Below are 20,390 nucleotides of genomic sequence, written 5' to 3'. Positions count from 1 at the left end.
GTTACATGTGGAAATACAACCTATACAACCTTGTTCTTAGGCACACACTGTATTTATATAGGGTTTTACTCCTGGTCTTTTTCATGATAAAGGTGCCATGGTTCCTCTGTATATTTTAAGACCTGCAGATGAGTGTGTCAATGAAGACTGAGACCTTCATCTTGATCAACAGCTTCAGGAATGTAAATCTTCTGTGGTGGATTTAGGGCCTGCGCAGCCCCCTTCGTCTTCTGCTCTGTGGGATGTTTGGTTTTAGCTCTTTACATCCTTTGATCTTCTCACTTCTGCCCATACATGTCCTCTTATCTCCTCTCACTGCTTTAGTTTTATTACCCAATCAAGCTAATCTGTCTCATAATATTTTAAATAGTTAGTAAAACAACACCACAAAATAAAACTTTTTATTGATTTTACTTGTTGAGTGGTACAGATTCTTGATCAAACAAATAGTCCTCACAAAAAATCAAGATTTTTGGTATCATAGTGTCATTTACTTTTGATAACACAATTTGAACTGCATGTTTATATTTCTTTTATACAATGGGCATAATCATTAATTGATAGTGACTTATGGGCTCTATAGTTCCTTAATTGTATGAAATTAAGGTTTAGGCATTTTTGCACTAGTCACTGTATTTATTTATTTATTTATTTATTTATTTAAATATACAGAAAACTATAGGACAATCCATTAACTTGAAAATTTGTCACTGCAGTATTTTAGTGTACATATTATGTGCTATAAATTTACAGGAATTTACTGTCTGCTGAGTTGCACTAATATTTCAGTAAATTTTGAGTAATTACTGTAATGTAATGTAATGTAATGCACTGCAATATATTGTGGTTTTACAATAATATTCATGTATTATGTTTTGTTGCTATCATACTCACCTATTTTAAACTCTGAATTTACAGTAATCAAAGAGATTGATACAATATTATCTTGAGATTTTACATGAAACTTTCACAGTAACATTATGTCTAGAATGCTGCAGAAACACAGTACTTCACTATGATTTTCATCTTCCCTGCTGTAAACAAATTATTGTATATTACTGTGACTGTACTGCAACTATTGCAGCAGTAGTTGCAGTACAGTAATAATTGCTCAATAATTTACAGTGAAATTATGACATATTGTGCACAATACATACATTATACACTACCAGTCAAAAGTTTGGACTCACCTTCTCATTTAAATGACATGAGATGGACCGCAGATGGCCAACAAGTGCTCAGCATCACTGGTAACTCCTTCAAGACTTGAAAAACATTTCAGGTGACTACCTCATGAAGCTCATTGAGAGAATGCCAAGAATGTGCAAAGCAGTAGTAAAAGCAAAATGTGGCTATGTTGAAGAATCTAAAATGTAAAACATGTTTTGAGTTCTGTCACACTTTTTTTTAACTACATAATTCCATATGTGTTCATTCATAGTTTTGATGCCTTCAGTGATCTACACTGTAAATAGTCGTTGGAAATAAAGAAAAAACAGGTGAGTCCAAACTTTTGACTGGTAGTGTATGTTTAAAGTTTAGGTTTATTGAAGAAAAACTGTATTGTATGTTTTATTTTTTAATTGCCCATCAGATCATTTACTGCAATTATTGCTGCTGTAGTGTTGTTGTTTTTTTTTAACTGGTACAAGATTGGAGACAAACTTTGTTGGATAGTGGTAAAGATTGTAGAATAGCGTCCCTCCGTGGTCATGGCGTCGCAGTTGTATCATTCTATTTGATGATGGGTTGCTGATTGTGTCCGTCAGCACTTGGCCCACCTACTTTGCTTTCGTTTGGTTACACTATTGGTTAAAGCGTTTGCTTCAGGACTTGATTGGTCCTTCCCCTGTCAGGAGGCGGGTAGAAGGTTCCAGAGCTGGGCGTAGCAGGAATTGATGCTTGTATTATTCTGGCACAAGCACAGTTAAGAGTTTTTACACCATTTTCAATTTGCAAACAACGCAACCGTCATGGAATCGTCAGTGGCCTGACATTGCCTGGTGATATAAAGAAGATTAGTTTAAGCTAAAGTTTACAATACAGTCGAAGGGGAATCTGCGTGTTCGTAAGTTTCCTTTCTGTGGAACCGCGGGTCTTCAGTGCGACAACGTGACTCCGGTGCCGTAGCTTCTAAACCGTTAGCATAGACTGGCTACATACTCTAAGACGGCTGAAATAAGAACATACACAAGGGAACACAGCAGCCCATAGTGTTAATTTCTGTATAAGAGCGCGTTTTGTTAACTTGACTACAAGGTACCACCAAGAGGGGGCATGCATTTGGGATGGGCGTAGTCTTGTTTAGTGGACCTGTTAACCGGGATTGAAGTTCTGATTTTGTTCATCGTTATTAGAAGCTCTGCCATAGGTTAAAACTCTGTGCTATTTGCTGACAGTCCACTGGTACAACCGATGCATTCATTAATTGCATATTCGTTTTTGTCAACTCCTTTCCCTCTGTAGTGTTTGAGCAGTGACCTAGCTGTGTCCATCCCACCTGCATAATGGACAGTGGAGTGACAGTTATCACCAACCCCACTGTGAATGTGCGCCTGACCACCACCCTGTCCTCCTTTGAGGTACAGCGCAGGTTCAACAGAGGGATAAGTGTAGCAGAACTGAAGGTGAGACCTCTTTACTTATCTCACACATTGAACTTGTCTCATGCATAAATACACGTCTTGTATTCTGACCTGAGAAGCGTGAAATAAAGTTGTTTTATGTACATCCCACTCTCTTTAACAGACACGTACAATTTTATGTGTTTTTTTTTTTTTTATTTGTGTCTTCTTCAGGGGAAATTGGAGATGATTGTGGGTGCACTTGCCTCTTGTATGGATTTGGAATTGTACAGCATAAATGACAAGTTCCTGCAGAAAATAGATGACAATGAAGCCTTGCTGGGCTCTTACCCTGTGGATGATGACTGCAGAATACATGTATGTATTTTAACAACTCAAAACCACTGATATTTTGGAGTACTTTGCTACAATTGTGCAGATATGACTTTGGTTACATGTCAGATGTTTCGTTATTGAACGTAATACAGATTTGCCCTTCTTAATCATTGAACATGTTTAACATAATAAGATGTCATCATGAATGTCAAGTTATGTTTCCATCTTCATATTTCATGAAGGGGATTAAAAATTACATTGAATGGAGCATGCTGCACATTTAGAAAACCCTCAGGCACTCTCCTTTAAACAGCAAAAACTTTTTTTATTCAGTTCATTATCACCATACTCTGACAGTAAAGGCATTTAAAACATCTCTTGGTTTCTTGACGCTTTAGCACTGAAGGAATATTTGTTTTCTTTTTGTTTTATACTTTGGGTAGATTAGTTAATAAACAACTAATTAGCCTTTTTGTTTTATCGAACACTTATATTCATCAATAAGGCAGATTTTTACTGTCAACTACATTATCATCATTAGTAATATCTGTAATACAATATTGCTTACATGCTCTTGTGATTAGGAACTGATATTTCAATGGGGGTTAAACAAAAATAATCACAGGTATTGACTTTTAAAAACTAACATAATGAATGTGACTTTTTTTGCTCAGGTTATTGATCGAAGTGGTGGTAAGATGGGCGAGTTCAGTGATGTTTCCAAAGTGGAGAAGTTTGAACTGTCAGATGAAGCTTATGACAAGAAAACAGGTATAGTGTTATCTATACGTGTACTGCACATCAGCCAATGAAATCAACTCAGTTTTATTTCTATAGCCGCAAATCACAGATTAACATTAGGCTTATGGTAGTTCTCTTTACTGTAATATTATTTTTAGTACTTTTTGAAACAGGGTAAATAAACCATTCTCTTTAATTGGCGTATCAAATGAGGACATCGAATATTATTGCAATTTAATATATATGTATAACTGGACAAACAAAAGTAAAAAGGTCAGAAGATGTTTCAGTTTTCATACAAACACCATCAGCAGTGGTAAAATGTGACATAGGAAGTAAATCTGGTAAGAAATGCACACAAAGAGGTCATGTGATCAGCACATGACATGTGATAAGAAATCACAACCAGATAACCAGTAACTTGGGCTGTTTTCAAAGAAGATTTACTTCCTGGCACATTTTACAAGTGGTGATGGTGTTTGGATGAACACCGAAATGACTTGTTGACCATTTGATTTGAGTTACATAGACAATAAATAAACTTGAAAGATCGAAAATTTTATTTGAGCAGATTATTTGGTTCATAAAAAATATTCAGCCATTGTCATTTAGCTTTATGCAAATATATCTACAGTATTCCAAAAACTAACTCCGTGGCATACTCTCACATTTTATTACATAATTTTGAAAAACTATTGGGTCTTATTTAATACAGAACATTTTAAGAGAATGAGAAAAGTATCATCCATTCACTATAATCTGATTTCCTTTCTTTCAGACTCAGCAAGGTCATTCATGAAGAAGCAGCGTGTTGGTCGCTACAACGAAGAAGACATGGCCAAGAAGAAAGCTGAACTTGCTGCTCGGGAAGAGGAACAGAAAGCTGCTGCTGATGCCATTTCTGTTGGCAACCGATGCCAAGTGCAGGTTCCCGGGCAGCCCACCAAGCTTGGCACAGTCATGTATGTTGGTAAGTGAGGATGAAACTTAGCTGCTTTATTTTGTGTAGGACACTGGTTTAAAGCCTGAGGATTGTCTCTCCAGTAGAGTAGCATTTGTGTGTTGTATACTATGGTGCCTGAGACCTTTTGTGCTAAATCAGCAAGAAATTCAGTAGGTTTTTCAGCCCGTCTCACCAGTTTCATCAGCATTGAGCAACAACACTAACCACAGGACTCCCACCAGAAATGTCTTTGTTATTTTGCTTTGTTAAATTTAGGTCTGGGTCATTTGCAAACTCATGGCTTGTGTCAGCACAAAATTAGAAAATCTACCCTAACCATCTGACTAGTATATATAATAATGTCTCACTATCAGACAATTTAGAGACTCAACAAACAATCTACCTCATGCCCGTTGACTGACCATGTTGTCTAAAAAAACTATGAGTAATCAGACGTAGTTTTTACCAGCATTTTATTTAGCTATTTTAAATATTTGTGATTTTCATTTACTCTACATGATCATATTTTAGAAATCTGATGCCATTAACAGTTCTCCTTCAATAACTGGCAATTACTGTTTATTGATCACAAGTTAGGAAGTTGTACATCAAACACGTCACCTAATTGAGAGATCTGTCTGGGTTAATAATAATAATAATAATAATAATAATAATGATAATAATAATAATTTAGTCACAGTTGGAGGAGGGGTTAAGAGCCAAAATTGGAGGATTTTGATATATAATTTGCATACCTTGCTTCTACAGCCCTCTCCTCTCAGTCCGAATCAAAAGAAGAAAAAATGACAAGATCTAATGTTTCATGCTGTTATGGAAAAGTGAAACAACTTTTTCTTAGCTGTGTAGTGCAAAATAGAGCAGTAGAATTGTGGTCAGGTCATGTCTGATGTAATCTGATCAGCAGTGTGTAATTACAGCTGTCAAGAGAGAATGATGATTGTTGTGCTAATGACCACCTTGTCAGGCTTGTACTGACCTCACTACTTAACAGGATTGAGTGTCACTGAAGATCTCCTATCTTCGCTATCATCAGTTTGTTTAACACCTTAGTCAATAACTTAATTTGTATATTTATACTTTTACTACACTGTAAATATTGTAGTAATTGTTTTTATTATGTTGTTTTATATGGACTTGTGTCAACAAGCAGCTGTTTGTGCAACAACTATGGCAGTACAAACCTTAGTCAATGCACTATCAATGAGAAGTGATTTGGAGTTTATTGAATAAAATAGAGAAACTGTACTTGTTAATGGCCTAATAGTTTTAGAATAACGCATTAATATGTGGTTTATACCAAAGCAAAGTGTCAGTCTTTCCTAATAACTACCTACATAGTTTTGTATCTTAATATAAAGTGTTACCTAACAATAGTTGAGTAAAAATGTGAAGAATATTGTTGTCATGTTGATTGCAGGAACGACAGATTTTAAGCCAGGCTACTGGGTTGGTGTGAAGTATGACGAGCCCCTGGGAAAACACAGTGGAAGGTTGGATCTCTGTCATTATGTCACTATCCACAAAGTTGATCATGTTAAGAGACTGGTTTTGATTTTGTCTTCCTTTAATTCTCTTTCAACAGTGTTGGTGGGAAGTGCTACTTTGAATGTGAGAACAAATATGGTGCATTTGTGAAGCCTCTGAGTGTGACTGTGGGAGACTTCCCTGAAGAGGATTACGGTCTGGATGAGATGTAGGACTGTATGGTCTCCCCTTCAAAGGGCTAGACTGCATTTGAGCATCAACCTCAATCCAATCACCAATGAAAGTCATTGTTATTGTACCCTTTTGGTTTTGTCTTATATTTCTTGGGATGCATTATCCAAAGAGTGGTGTCTAAAGGTATCCTGACTTCATTTCCTCATAGTAACACAAAGGTAACATAGCAGTGGCTGCCGTAAACACAAAAGAGGAGCTCATATTAGGTTGTAAAGGAGGATGTACAGCAGCATAATGAAGGTTCAGATCTTCTGTTTAGTTTTATCAAATTGATTTACCAGCACTTGTTCTCTTTTGCAGTTGTGCTCTTTAGGTTTCTCACAGTGGGAGCCCAGATCAAATGTTTGGAAACCTTCACTTCTCTTCATTTAGTGTGTACAAAGATGATTGTATATAAGTGTTAATAGTCAGTTGTAGTCATAGTAGTTTTGGTTTATTGTAAATTGTTGAAAGAGTGGTCCATTGACAGTAATTATTGGATCACACAGGGGAAGGAAATGTTCACCATCAGACAATTAAAATGAAAATTGTATTCTCAACAAACATCAAGTCACACAGATTAGCTGTCAAGATCAAAACATGAAATCACTCCTCAGCGGTTCACGTGAAACACAGCATCACCCTCATCTTTTCTCCCTGCATCAGTTGACATAAACATAAAAATACTAGATATGGCAATGACAAAGTGTCCAAGATTAGATGCATCATTTCCTTTGAGACAAACATACATTTCTTATATTTCTATTTCTTTTTTTTGGTATGTAGTTTGAAAAACAGTCCCATTTACTTGTTAATGTTAACATATTAATGTAATTTCCCCTAATTTTTGTGACTGAATAGCTCAAGTTTAGTTTTAAAATGTCTCCACTTGAATATTAATATTGAATATTAAGATTATGTCAGCAGGGAGGACCACATTTAAAGTAAATGAAAGCGTAATGCAATTTATATCAATTCAGATTGAAAGTAGACCTCAGTCAAATTCAAGGGTGCTTTTTTGTACACCAATTGATGACAAAATGAGGGTTTAGATTGTAAATTTACAGTGACCAATAAAGATTTGCAGCAACTGTATATTTACAAAAATGTTGGATTCTGCGTTGCATTTAGTTTTCTTAGATGTGTCTCAGTCTGTATGATGTAACAAATATAACTTGTACTAACATTTTTAATGACCTTCAGCTTCATGTTACATCATAATTATTAAAGTTCCTTTTTTGGTCTGTTTCACATGAGCATGACACATTTTATCATGTGTAGTTTGAGGACATTTTCCACTTCTCTTTTTTTCCCTCTGTCATCTAGCCTCTAGTGTTTTGCATTTTATGTACACATAGGAACATCTTTGTGTGTATATAGCTGTTGCATAAATATAACATGGATATGAGAGTTGAAATAGAACTTTGATGGTATGAATGTTTAAGTACGTTCTTGTTACATTAAAAGTTACAACTTAAATGTGTTTACTATGCCGGTTTCTCCATGGTACAATGCATCAAAATGTTCACCTAACAGTGAAGCGCTACATCACTGCCTCTCATAGTCCGTCATACCATCAGTTTCCCTAACGGTCAGCTTTTGTCAATGTACATTTCACGAATGATACTGTATGCCTTACTAACTGTTGAAATGTCATCTCAAGATTACAAATGAAATGTTAATTCATTATTCTGGTGGTTTCTTTTCCTTTAATTATTTTCAATACATACATAATGAATGCTGCTCATTTTGTAGAAGAAAAACAATGTCAGTCTCTTAGGTGCTGTTGTTACGATGTGCCAAAGGGTAATGTAATAATAATAAAACAGTTTGACAGTACTGTAGTTTATCAGATGAAATAGATGTGTTTGTACAAACAGTATAAACAATATTGTGTTCTATGCTTAACAATTCGTATTTAATCTTGTGTCTGCGTACTTTGACCAGTCAGCTAATTGTATTTCTTCTGCAGAGTATTTCAGAGTGCAGTGTAGTAGAAAAATGAAGCAAGGTACTAATAGCAGCAGTATTCAACCTTAAATGCAATATTCAGAGCTTCAAAACTAGAACCTGGTCTTATTTATTGTATCAAGTTTAAAAAGTTGCTTCAGCTGCCAGATACATAAGATTCTATTGTCGGTATATAAGCAGAGTTTACTTTACTGAAACTCCTGAAGATGGATGACTAAGCACAGCGTTTCATACTGTTTCATCAGCGGTGTCACTAAAAAGAGCTTACAATATTTATCAGCCTCACTGTTTTTATCACTCCCCTGAAAACACGTCACTTCTACGACACTTCAACGGAACTCTCGCGATACGATGCGCAGTTTCCCAGCCAGCAGTAGTGTGGTGTGTGCGCGACAGAGACAAGGAAAGATGGCGACGCAGGAGAGCGAGGCGACTAAGGCTACCGTGAGCAACGGCGAGGTAAAATGAATGACACTCCTGTAACCGCATTCGCTTTTTACCACCCGAGGTAGAGTAGCTAATTGGTTCTTCGGTTCTCTGCGTGTGAGGCCGTTAACATTTTAACGTGTTACCGATCGTTTCACGAGCTCCAGTGACGTTTGCAGTGCCGGTAGGTTTTAAAACGACCCCCTCCTTCCGTTAACGATGTGCTGAGAGATCCTAACGGCTACCGGTTGAGAGCGGTGTTGATGGATAAATCTCACCTGAAGACGTCAAATAACATAAGGGGGGCGGTGCGAGCAGTTGCCCGGTGGTCAGGTCGGGGTAGCCGGCTGACTCCTGCGGTGTGTCAGTTAGCTTTCACCAGGCCTGAACCTGAACAGCGCAGCTTGACTCACCAGGCCAGTCTCAAGCAGCTCAACCAATTTCTTACCTACTTAGCCCAAAATATAAGACATTTTGCGTTCATACTTTCACATCCTGCACACATTTAATACCGAGAAGTGCGTACCTGGTAGGCCTTTCTATTAAATTGACTACTTAGATGAAGGACAGGCAGTTTGGCTAACAGTGGATTTGACCGCTTGATTATTTTATAACATCATCAGTCCAGGTGATGAAGCACTGCTACTCATACCATTCATGAAAATGTCGATCACATGCCAACAGAAGAGAATCAACAGTCTCCAGAAGCAAACGGAAATGTTGCTCCTCACACTGTTAAGATAATTTGCCAATATATTTTGTATTATACTTGACTGATAGTTGAAGTCTCTTAGGTCCAGGTTTGACATGATTTTAATCTTGGTTTTTGTGTGTTTCAGGTTTAGTCATAGGTCATTCTTAGCCTGAAGTCATACTTGTCACCACAAAGATTTCCATCAGTTAACGTCAAAGCAGGATGTACTCCATTCTTTGAAAAAACTCAAAGGTAGAACAACACTTGTTTCATGGAAACAGTGTATATTGTTTTCAAAGCACATTTTAATGATTTGATTGAAATATACAGGTATAACTTATTCAAACACACAACACTGAAATCATAGACACTCAGTCCTTGGATTGAGTTCAAGAACATTAGAGGATTCTTGCTAATTGTCAGGGATTTGTTCTCAGAAAAACAGATGCTTATCTGAAAAATGCACTGCATGTATGGCACAAACACACTGCACTGGGTCTCACTTTATTAAAGAGAGAATACTCTCCACATAACTGCTATAGATTTTGTTGAGAGGGCCACTTGTGATGGTCTGTTATCAGATTAATCAAGAGGAAACGCTAAGTGGCTAGTAGCCAGATATCACAAGAGGTGTCATCTTCTCCTTTTCATTTTCTCGGTTTAATTTCATTTTCTGCTGAGTAGAGATTTAACAGTAATTACTGCACATGTCCTAATATCATTTGTCCTCTTGGGTGTAAATGCCAACTTTATTTTGAACAATATAATGTCTATAGGGGATGCATTTCACTGTCTTCGTTAGAAGAACGGCTGTTGCTCTGTGAACCATTTTAACTTTTTGCACCTAAAGTGACAATCCAGTGTGAACATTTTCTTTCCTTCCTGACAATTGGTTAATTTTTAATCCCTGTTAGGCATGCAAATGGTAAATTATTATCTTAACCTGGTGCTGACAACCTGTTTCTATTGTAGAGGATATTGGCAATCTTTCTGTGTTAATGGTTATTACACAGATCCCTCCAAGAGACACAAATCCATGCTTTTCAATATTAATAGAATAGTATCCATTGTAACCCAACTGGAGTTGGCCATGAGAATGAAAGGCCTATTTTGAGCCACTTCATGCCCATGAAATACGCTGTTTATGACGGTAATGCCAGCCCCCACTTCTTTGTAGGCCCACTCATCACCTTAATAAATGTTAGCAGTAAACATTTTTAGCAGTAAGTTGTGTGTGTTTGTAGAAGCCAGACTCCGGTCTCCCTTGTATTGGTGACAACAGGGGAGATTAGATGTTTAGATAGTGAATGAGTCTCATGACTTGGCATGTGCTTGTCTATTGTCTCACTTGAATAGAAATGTAGCCTGCGTGTCAGGGGTTACATGGACATGCTGAAGCTGGGAGCGGTGAAACTATTGAAGAACAAACTAATGAATTTTACAGATGCACAGATTATGCTTGATACAATTATAGCCAACAAGCTCACATTTTAATGTTCATGTGAGTGTAACCTTTGAAGTGTTGGTTCAATAACACAATAAAACCTCCTAAAATTCAGTAGTTCGCAGTCACATGAACTAATAGATGTTAAACACTAGCCATTTTGTCTCAGCGTATGTATCCCATCATGTTATTTAGTCAGTAATTGTTAAAAGCTGGACATTTATCTTCTGGCTTGTTGTTTTCAGTTATAAATATGGCAATTATTTGTTTACAACATAATAAATCAGTTGTGTGTTTAAGTTTTGTTTTTGTGTTTTTTTTACCCTACGGTCTTTACATAGATCAAATTAGACTCCTGTAGTTACCACTTTTGGGTTTTAGTTAAGCCCAATGCCTGTGTCTAACTAATAGCTGCTTTAGTTACTCTTGATACCCAGGCAGCTGTTGATGATATTTATTTCATAGCCTGTTGCCATCAAAGTATAATTGGTGTGACACTCCTGACCTGCCATATTTGTGGTTGTAGGTGAGCAGCAATGGGACTGCTGCAACAACAGATGGGCAAACTGTGCAGGCAGCTGGAAATGCACAGGACGCTCAACAGCAACAGCAGCAACAAGCACCAAATGCATGGCAGGTCATTAAAGGAGTTCTCTTCAGGTGAGTGATTCCTTTTCTGTGTTTTAAATTGTGGTAATGTCTTTTCACAAATGTAAAAAAAGATACTAGGGGGATTTAAATGTAGAATGTATGTGATGTGAGACCTGAAAAATGACAAGTGGCTTTGCCCCTGCACATAGCAAAAGCCATGAGTGCTTTAATATAGTCTATATGCATGTAGTTGATGCAGTTTGTTATGTTTGCAGGAGATGTGTGCTGTTTGCTGTTTTCGTGTGCATGGTTTTGTGGTTAGTAGAACTTAACAAAGTGAATATTTACTGTCACTATATTAGAAACGGGATAACTGAACATCTAAGTCCCAATAATTAATCAATAAACATGAAAACATCTGCCCTATATCCTTTTGAAATATTCTTTTGGTGGCGATTGATTGGCCATATTGTTTAACCCTTTATCAGGCAAGTGACTATTTGTGGTAATTTCCGCGCACATTACTAGACAGTGACAGCAACAGTTACAGTGAGGACAGTGAGTCAACAATCTTAGGTCCATTGTAGTCTACAGGGTCTGCAAGGTCCACCTCTGCATGAACAGTAAATGTACCTGCTTTGTTAGGTACCGTGAAGTAATGGTACTGTAAGTAATGATGTTCAAAGGGATCATGTGTATGTTGACAGGTGTCTGGATCAGCAATTACTTTGGTTTAATGTTCTAAAATACATGTTCCTTTCACCTTACATGTGTTTTTCTTGTATTTTTTCTATATACTTTTAGTAATTTTTTTCCCTGCTGCTTACAGGCAAGGAACCAAATATGGACACTTAATTGACCTTGATTTTCTACATGACATTAAAAAATTTTTGAAAAATTTCACAAAAGTAATAAAGTTTTGTTATGTTCTCCAATAACATACTAAGGTTGAAATTTTGAATTTTAGAATATTTCTATGAGTGCCCTATAAAGGGTTAATCTGTGTGTCTCAATTTGTTAGTCTCTAGAGTTTTGCAAAAATAGATTATATTTCCAAAAGTGTGGCCTAAGTAATCATGAAAAAAAAAAAATACAACAGGTCATGGTCTATTATCATATGTGAGTAAAGCAATACAAACCATGGCACTTTCACCATAACTCTGTAGTTATGAGTTGTTTTTTCTATCTTTTGTTGTTTTTCCGACATTCAGATCTACATTTTAAATATTTTTTGGTTAAAGTTCTGTGCAGCAAGTATGTTGAAGCCAGTGCCGTACACTTTTGCTGTTTTTGGAAGCAGTTACTTCGCCACTCAGCTACCTTGAAGTTGAGAGGAACAATTTGATTCATTAAACATTTTGTTGTGTTAACATTTATCAGGTTTAGCATTTTAACACAGGAACTGTGGTGTAAATAGTGTAAATAAACCTAAAATACTGCATAGTGTGTGCTGATAAAACAAAAATGAAGACACTCCCTCCATTCACATGTTAAATGTAATGCAGCCTGACTGGATACCTTTTAGTCAGATTAGCCTCTTTGTAGTTTCAGTATCCTGTAGTAGCTATATAGTTCTAAAGAGAAAAGGCCAAACACTGTGGCATTTTTACTGACATTTGTCTATTGTAAATGTAAATAATAATCTAAGTTTATACTCTTTTCTTTTTTTCTCTTCTTTTTTTAATTTCTTCAGAATTTTCATAATCTGGGCAATCAGTAGCTGGTTCCGCCGAGGGCCATCAACTCCAGACCCAAACACACCAGCCGGGGCACCCAGAGTACCCAGCAGGAACCTCTTTCCCAAGGACACCCTCATGGTATTTCACTTGTCCCCTCTTTTGACTTGTGGTTATGCGTAAATTAATTTAAATCTGTTTATTCGTCAACACATCCCCTCATACTCTGAGCCCCTGATGAACTGTATTTAGACATAAAACACATGTCCCTGTCACACTTAGCTGCTCAATCTCCCTGGACTTTCTAATGTCATAAACACCTTTCCTCCGTCTCTGTGCCTGTAGGACTTGTACGTCTATGTTTCCCAGGAGGAGGTGTTCTCTGACTTCAACAACACAGAGGCCCTGTTCTGGTTCCACAGGGACCTGGTCTATGGAGACTGGACCACAGGGGAGAATGGGGATGGCTGCTACCAGCATTATAAGGAGATGGACATCCCAGAGGTGGGGAAGGCAAAATGATTGAGGAAAGAAGGGTGGTGCAATGTGAAATATTTGTAACTGGGGGTGAGAAGAGGGAGGGTAGTGACAGACTAGAAATGGATAGTGAGAAGTAGCAGATGGAAACATGTTTGACCTGTTTTTAACTTAAAATCTCTTTTGGGTGTCTGCTTGTAGAAAGTGCAGCAGAATGGCTCCTTGTACATACACGTCTACTTCACTAAAAGTGGGTTCAACCCAGACCCCAAACGCAAAGGCCAGTATCGCAGACTGGCAACAGTTCATGCAACACGAAGTGAGTACAAGTATAGAACATTACACAAATCTGTAAACCTTCAACAAAAGGTTTATTAATGTACTGACTTGTGTGTTTATTTCAAAGAGTTAACAGCTCATGTTGTGTATTTACTCCCTCAGTGCTAAACAAATTTAAACGCAGAAAGTTTCTGAAGACCAAGAATCTGCTAACAGGAGAGACGGAAGCAGATCCTGAGATGATAAAGGTTCAAATTTTTAATCTATTATGAAATATATGGGGCATAGTCCTTTTGAAATACATATGTGGCCTCACAACCAAGTAGTAATAAATAAAGTAGAATAAATGTGAGTAGGACATGTTTATTTAAATAATTAAGTTGAATGAATCAAGCTGCCAGTGCTTGCACAAATGGTTGCCTGTGTAGATTAATTCGTGAAATTGCATTACAGAATTCATTTTAGTAACAAGGAGATAATTTCTCTTTAGTTTGTGGAAGGGTTCACACAGGAACGTATTCTCTAAATGAAAAATTAAGAACTTAATGTGCTAATAATGTAAATGATAGGTAACATTATGGTGTTTTTTGAAAAAGTCACTTGTTTCTGCACTAATACTGTTGATTTTTGGAAGAAATGTGAAATATTTGTTTAAACTCATCACTGATGCATCTTAAATGTATTTCTTGACAGCGGGCAGAGAGCCATGGTCCAGTTGAAATAATCTCTCACTGGCACCCAAACCTCACCATCAATATGGTGGATGACCACACTGCCTGGGTCAAGGGCTCTGTCCCTCCTCCTCTAGACCAGCGTAAGATCCACTACTCATCTCTTTACCATACAGAGAAAGTTTTTAACATTGCCTAATTGCAAAGTGGTTTAATGTACCAGATAGTGAGTGTTGCTTTATGAGTAATTTTAATTTATGGAAAACCACATGCTAACTTTGTACAACCTTTGTTTACTTTTTATTGTGTCTCACTAGATGTTAAGTTTGATGCAGTAAGCGGCGACTACTATCCAATCGTGTACTTCAACGACTACTGGAACCTTCAGAAGGATTACTATCCCATTAATGAGACCCTGACAAAACTCCCACTTCGCCTCACCTTCTGCCCGCTGTCTCTGTGGCGCTGGCAGTTGTATGCTGCACAGAACGCACGTTCACCGTGGAATTTCCTACCTGAGGACACCTATGAACAGTCTGATGAAGACCAAGACTCTGTTAAGGTCATTATTACTCTTATTTTTCTTAGTTTTAACTAGGGATGCACCGATACCACTTTTTTCCAGACCAAGTACAAGTACTTACATTTGAGTACTTGCCAGTACCGAGTACCGATATAAATACTTAATAATACCATTACAGTTCTTAGTTACTTTTGAAAATGTGCTTTATTGTCGTTGTCATTACTCTGACTGTAACAGAGTGCTGCTACTGACATTTAATGCATTGGAATGAGCATTTCTCAATCAATTCACCAGGGGGCACCGCTCTTAATTAACCATACTGGACAAATACCACGAAGAAGAGTAAAGTTTTTTGAGAAGAAGATGAAAGTCAGTAATTACAAGCATGGAGACGACAGAGGTAGCGTCTCAGCTAGTAAGGTTTAAAAGCAAAGCTTCAGAAGGTAGGGAAAAGATAAATGAGCGTTAAGGCTAGTATTCATTTCCACTGGCGGAGGTCCGCACTGCTCCTTACTGACATTATAAGTAGGACGGAAACTGGCCCAGCCCTGGGGAGTTGTCATAAATATGTCGGTAGTTTTTCGCTAACTCACACAATTGCTCTTTGAAAAGATCCTCTACCTCCATGGTTCCCAGTGGTATTCTCCGTCTGGGTACACATCCGCGAGCACCTGGAAAATGGATGGAATTTATGCAGAGGATGGACAGAACGCTCCATTCATATCTGTCTGTGTCTTTAACGTTACTTGCAGTCAGTGTTACTTTTGTCACCGTCATTTATTTTGACAAATCTTTACACTCCCCACACTCCTCCACCACGTACCTGCTGCTGTAAGTGGTATCGGTGCGGTTGTATTGGAGTACTTTTACGAGTACAAGTACACACGCTGAGTATTGGACCCGATATTGGTATTGGTATCGGTACATCCCTAGTTTTAACCCTACATATAAAACATTTCAGTGACATTTTAGGTGTTTAACTATTCTGTGTTATTTTGTTGCGTCTTAGTTTTCAGAAAATCATCACAATCTAAAAGAAACTGTAATGCTGTACATAGGTCACCTAGTGTTTTAATATATCCTTGTAACATATTTGGCCTTGTAGAATAATCTTGTGCAACAGACACCCTGCTTTGTGTCCCGAATAAAGTGCAGGTGGTGCACTTTTTCAGCTGCAGCCTCTGGACTTAATTCAAACACAAATTTGGGATTGTTTGTGTTACATTTCCGACTGTAGTTACAATAAACTTTCTGTTTGTAAAGGTGGCCCTTCTGGAAACCAACCCCTATCTCCTGGGACTGACCATTGTTGTCTCTATTGTGCACAGCATCTTTGAGTTCTTAGCCTTCAAGAATGGTGAGGTCACAAGAGTATTTGGGATTTCTTTCTCCAACAAGTTATTATAGTGTTGTCATCACCATCTTTTTTTCTCTTTGTCTCAGACATCCAGTTCTGGAACAGCCGGCAGTCTTTGGAAGGTCTGTCGGTACGGTCCATCATCTTCGGTGTGTTCCAGTCTCTGGTTGTGCTGCTGTACATTCTAGACAATGAGACCAACTTTGTGGTGCAAGTCAGTGTCTTTATTGGCCTTCTTATCGACCTATGGAAAATCACCAAGGTCATGGATGTCAAAGTAAGTCCCATTTTGTTTATTTTTATGTTTATTTAATTGTTCTAAAATGGGTGACTATTGAATGTAGCCATAGAGATGTAAAAACTACACTACTGTACATAGTAAATACTGGTTCATACATTATGTCATGCATTTGTACTTCTTATATTCCACTAACCACCAGATGTGTCTTTCTTAAGTTGGATAGAGAGAACAAAATCGGAGGAGTGCTCCCAAGATTGGTATTCACTGACAAATCAACATATGTGGAGTCTTCGACGAAAATCTATGATGACGTAAGTTAAACCATGACTTGACTGAGCACTTATACAGGCTGTTAGAGAGGATATGTAACATGTCAGATATATGATACTATATTAATATGTTGTAGGAGGGCAAGCATGTTTTACCTTTTTGTGTCAACAGAATATCCTATAAATAGATTCATTGTTTTGTTTGTTTTTTTTCCCCCCACAGATGGCCTTTAAGTACTTGTCGTGGCTTCTCTACCCTCTGTTTGGCTGCTATGCTGTCTACAGTTTATTGTACGTAGAGCACAAAGGCTGGTACTCATGGGTACTCAGCATGCTCTATGGCTTCTTGTTAACTTTTGGTAAGTTTATCTGAAGATTATACACTCCACTACCTATCTCTCATTTGTCTGTCCTTTGTTTTCTAAATTCAGGTCAGGTGTTAAACTGATGTTGATGACTCATAAACAGAGCTGGAAGCTAATTATTATTATTATTGTCTCTTAATCACTTTGTCTCTAAGTGGATGCATACACAGCTCATGTTTTCATACTTGCATCATGGTTACGTATCCAATTCCCAGGGGTCCACTAATGCTCTGTGTATAAATAGTGCACAGAAGGGCACATTCAGTCATGTCATCTGCTTTGTAGTTCACTGCCTCTGGTGTACAATTGTTCATACTGCCTAACTGATGTCTTACCTTATGTCTTTAAGGTTTCATTACAATGACGCCACAGCTTTTCATCAATTACAAAATGAAGTCTGTGGCCCACCTCCCATGGAGGATGCTCACCTACAAGGCTCTCAATACCTTTATTGATGACCTGTTTGCCTTTGTCATCAAGATGCCCATGATGTACAGGATAGGATGCCTCAGAGATGGTGCGTCTCCCTTTGTCTACTTGTTTACAGCACAGTGCATTTGTCTTTGAATATAGCAGAACAACAGCAGGTAAAACTAGTTAGTGTCCTCTTCTTACATTCAGGAGGAGCTATTTCTGGTTTAGATGAAGATGAGCAGAGAGGTGCAGTGTTTTTTGCTGGAGGTGGTTTCAGATTTTGCTCAGTGGTCACCACGGTGATAGCTAAAGTAGGCGGGGAGTTAATTTGGACAAATATATGGTTCATTTAGAGAAAATGCTCTGCCTCTCTTTCTTTTCAGGTTATGTCCTGTTACATTTTGATTAGAGGAAATTCAGTATTGTTATTCACTGCATTCTATTTGACTCAATATAATTAACAGATTAATTGTCAAATCATAATTAAAACCCTTTGTGTATCACCAAACCTGTTAAATAAACCCTCTAGCTCCATCTGGTGTCACTTTGCTAAGTTCTCCTCCTCGATTCATGAACTCATGTTGCAGTCTTAATTGTACAAGTTAAGTAGGTTTTACTAGACATCATTAACAAACTGGTTTCAAATACTCTGTTTGGCTCACAGGCTGCTTTTAAGGAACTGTTGACATGACAGTTTCATCGAGACAAAATTAGACATCAGCTGTTAAAGCTATTGTAAAAATCAAGTTCAGTATTTGTGGTTGTCCTCATTGACATCTACCTCTGCAAACGGCTGCTTATTTTTCTGAAGTAGTTTGAATTCATAACTAGATGAATTTTGGATGGTGGATCCATCTCCTGAATTCATTCATTTATTTACTGGAGTATTTCACTGAATGGGCCAACTTTAATGTTATTGTTATTAATATTATTATTATTCATATAAATTATACTATTTATTTCTAATGGGACTGACCTTTGTTTCCCCCACAGATGTTGTGTTCTTCATCTACCTTTACCAGCGTTGGATCTACCGGGTCGATCCCAACAGGGTCAATGAGTTTGGTACCAGTGGAGTAGACCACACTCAGAACAACACAGCAGCAGCAGACGCTGCTCCTGCAGTCACAGCCATCACAGACAAATCAGAGGGGGAGAAGAAGAACGATTAAGCATGACCACAACCTTATCTGCCTCCCTTGCTCTCACTGCTGGGGCAAAGAGGACTTGTGAAAATCAGGCAGGGAAGATAGTCGCTGTTTAGCAGTCATGGACGCCGCTACTAAAAAAAATACGCAGTTTCACTGTTCCCTCTGATTTCTGTGTGGATCCACAGAGAATCATATTCAGTGTAGACTTGGTAAATTCTTATTTCTGTTCCCCGCCCATCCCCACCCTCTTGTTTTGCAGTTCCAGTGAAGTAAAACAAAACGTGATGTACTGTATTCTGTATGATTTTCAGAGGGTAACAGTGTCTCCGACTTGAGGTTGGGAGGGGAACGGGTTGCAGTTACACTTTTTTTTTTTTTTTTATCTTTTTTTTTTTATACGGGGAAGAAAGAGGCCAAGTGCAACTTTTGATCTTTGTGTAGATTCCTTGTGAATTTTTCTTTTCATTCCATGTGAGCACCATTTTTCGGATTGCCTGGAAACTGGTGAGTAGTGCTGGAGGAAACTGGAAAGGTCCTGAGCCAAAATGGAGGTTTAGAACAGACTGGAAGGAGAAGGATGATCCTACAAGACACTACCCACAAGACAGTGACTACTACCTTCAATTTTAAACAAATGTTTAATGTTCTGAACTTGGAACATAAAAAAATAACAGCCTTGTTGGTATTAATATAAATATATTAATATTGTCAATGACTTAATTTTTGTTTTCAGTCACTGAAACATTCTTTTGTATGTCCTAAATCTGTACAGAATCTCAGCTTATGTTAATAATACTGATGTCAGAACTGTCCAGCAATAGCTAATTTGTAAGTTTAATTTCTTTTCCTCCTTCAGCCAGATTTCTCATTTTTAAATTGTTTCACGCTCCAAACCAATTACCTTGACAGGCAGGATGGAGACAGTCAGGAGTGTACCAGAAGAATTACAGTGTCTCTTGTTTTTATTTTGAGTGCTGTAAATCCTGAAACTAAGAGGGTTCCATGTTGGTACATATTAAATTTTGAGCATTCATGTTTATAGTAAAAAATTAAGTGTGATTTAAAAACGTCTAAGCACATTTATTTTGTTCTAATTTAACCCAAGCAATCAATGACCTGACTGGGTTTTCTTTTTACATGTTAAATTAGTTTTAAAGTACTTTTAAAGTGTGTGTGTGTAAACTCGTAAAGGTTTGAGTTCAGAAAAACCTTTATCTTTTATTGCACTAGCCATGTTCCTCTTTAACGGTTTGGCTTTAAGGACAATATTCATGTGTTCTGTTTGCAGAACTAGTTGCATGTGTGCTTTTATAAAACTTTGAGCAAGGGACTAATTATAATGCATTCAGATATCCTAAATGTTATTATTTTAAACCTTCCTCCAAACAGCCACATCTTGATACTGTTTTGCATGACTACTGTGGCACATGGTACATTACAAATCCACATTACTAATAATACTCCTTCAAGGACAGAAATGTCATTTAATGTGTTTGATAATATAAAGTATGTTCAGCTTTGTTTCTACTCATACTTAA

The 20,390-nt window shown here is 37.5% G+C and overlaps 2 protein-coding genes across 4 annotated transcripts; both read left to right on the top strand.

The window, feature by feature from the left end:
• Positions 1-1,872: 1,872 nt before the first annotated feature.
• tbcb (tubulin folding cofactor B) lies at positions 1,873-7,990 on the top strand. Of its 3 annotated transcripts, XM_030151174.1 has the most exons (8): positions 1,873-2,065; positions 2,339-2,349; positions 2,486-2,627; positions 2,799-2,942; positions 3,575-3,671; positions 4,420-4,611; positions 6,023-6,095; positions 6,188-7,990. In XM_030151174.1, exons 3-8 carry the CDS (start codon positions 2,508-2,510, stop codon positions 6,300-6,302), a joined length of 741 nt encoding a protein of 246 aa, XP_030007034.1. In that variant the 5' UTR covers positions 1,873-2,065; positions 2,339-2,349; positions 2,486-2,507; the 3' UTR covers positions 6,303-7,990. The 3 variants fall into 3 exon arrangements, with proteins under 3 accessions (XP_030007034.1, XP_030007033.1, XP_030007032.1); XM_030151173.1 differs by lacking the exon at positions 2,339-2,349 and having other exon boundaries at positions 1,873-2,068; positions 2,478-2,627; XM_030151172.1 differs by lacking the exon at positions 2,339-2,349 and having other exon boundaries at positions 1,873-2,068; positions 2,467-2,627.
• Positions 7,991-8,611: 621 nt separating this feature from the next.
• Positions 8,612-20,373, top strand: clptm1 (CLPTM1 regulator of GABA type A receptor forward trafficking). Its single transcript, XM_030151164.1, has 14 exons — positions 8,612-8,733; positions 11,365-11,498; positions 13,123-13,246; positions 13,451-13,609; positions 13,784-13,901; positions 14,024-14,109; positions 14,555-14,675; positions 14,850-15,094; positions 16,319-16,412; positions 16,499-16,689; positions 16,869-16,964; positions 17,146-17,281; positions 17,637-17,804; positions 18,695-20,373. Exons 1-14 carry the CDS (start codon positions 8,626-8,628, stop codon positions 18,871-18,873), a joined length of 1,959 nt encoding a protein of 652 aa, XP_030007024.1. The 5' UTR covers positions 8,612-8,625; the 3' UTR covers positions 18,874-20,373.
• Positions 20,374-20,390: the final 17 nt, after the last annotated feature.

The sequence above is a fragment of the Sphaeramia orbicularis genome, chromosome 13 (genome assembly GCF_902148855.1).
Source record: "Sphaeramia orbicularis chromosome 13, fSphaOr1.1, whole genome shotgun sequence".
Taxonomy (NCBI): Eukaryota; Metazoa; Chordata; class Actinopteri; order Kurtiformes; family Apogonidae; genus Sphaeramia; species Sphaeramia orbicularis.
This window is presented reverse-complemented; position numbering and strand designations above follow the sequence as displayed.

Coding starts and splice junctions, on each gene's coding strand:
- tbcb (XM_030151174.1), top strand. CDS start 2,508: ATGGACAGTGGAGTGACAGTTATCACCAACCCCACTGTGAATGTGCGC. Junction 2,628..2,798: donor TAAGTGTAGCAGAACTGAAG/GTGAGACCTCTT, acceptor TGTCTTCTTCAG/GGGAAATTGGAGATGATTGT. Junction 6,096..6,187: donor CTGGGAAAACACAGTGGAAG/GTTGGATCTCTG, acceptor CTCTTTCAACAG/TGTTGGTGGGAAGTGCTACT.
- clptm1 (XM_030151164.1), top strand. CDS start 8,626: ATGCGCAGTTTCCCAGCCAGCAGTAGTGTGGTGTGTGCGCGACAGAGA. Junction 13,902..14,023: donor AACAGTTCATGCAACACGAA/GTGAGTACAAGT, acceptor TTACTCCCTCAG/TGCTAAACAAATTTAAACGC. Junction 17,282..17,636: donor TGGCTTCTTGTTAACTTTTG/GTAAGTTTATCT, acceptor TATGTCTTTAAG/GTTTCATTACAATGACGCCA.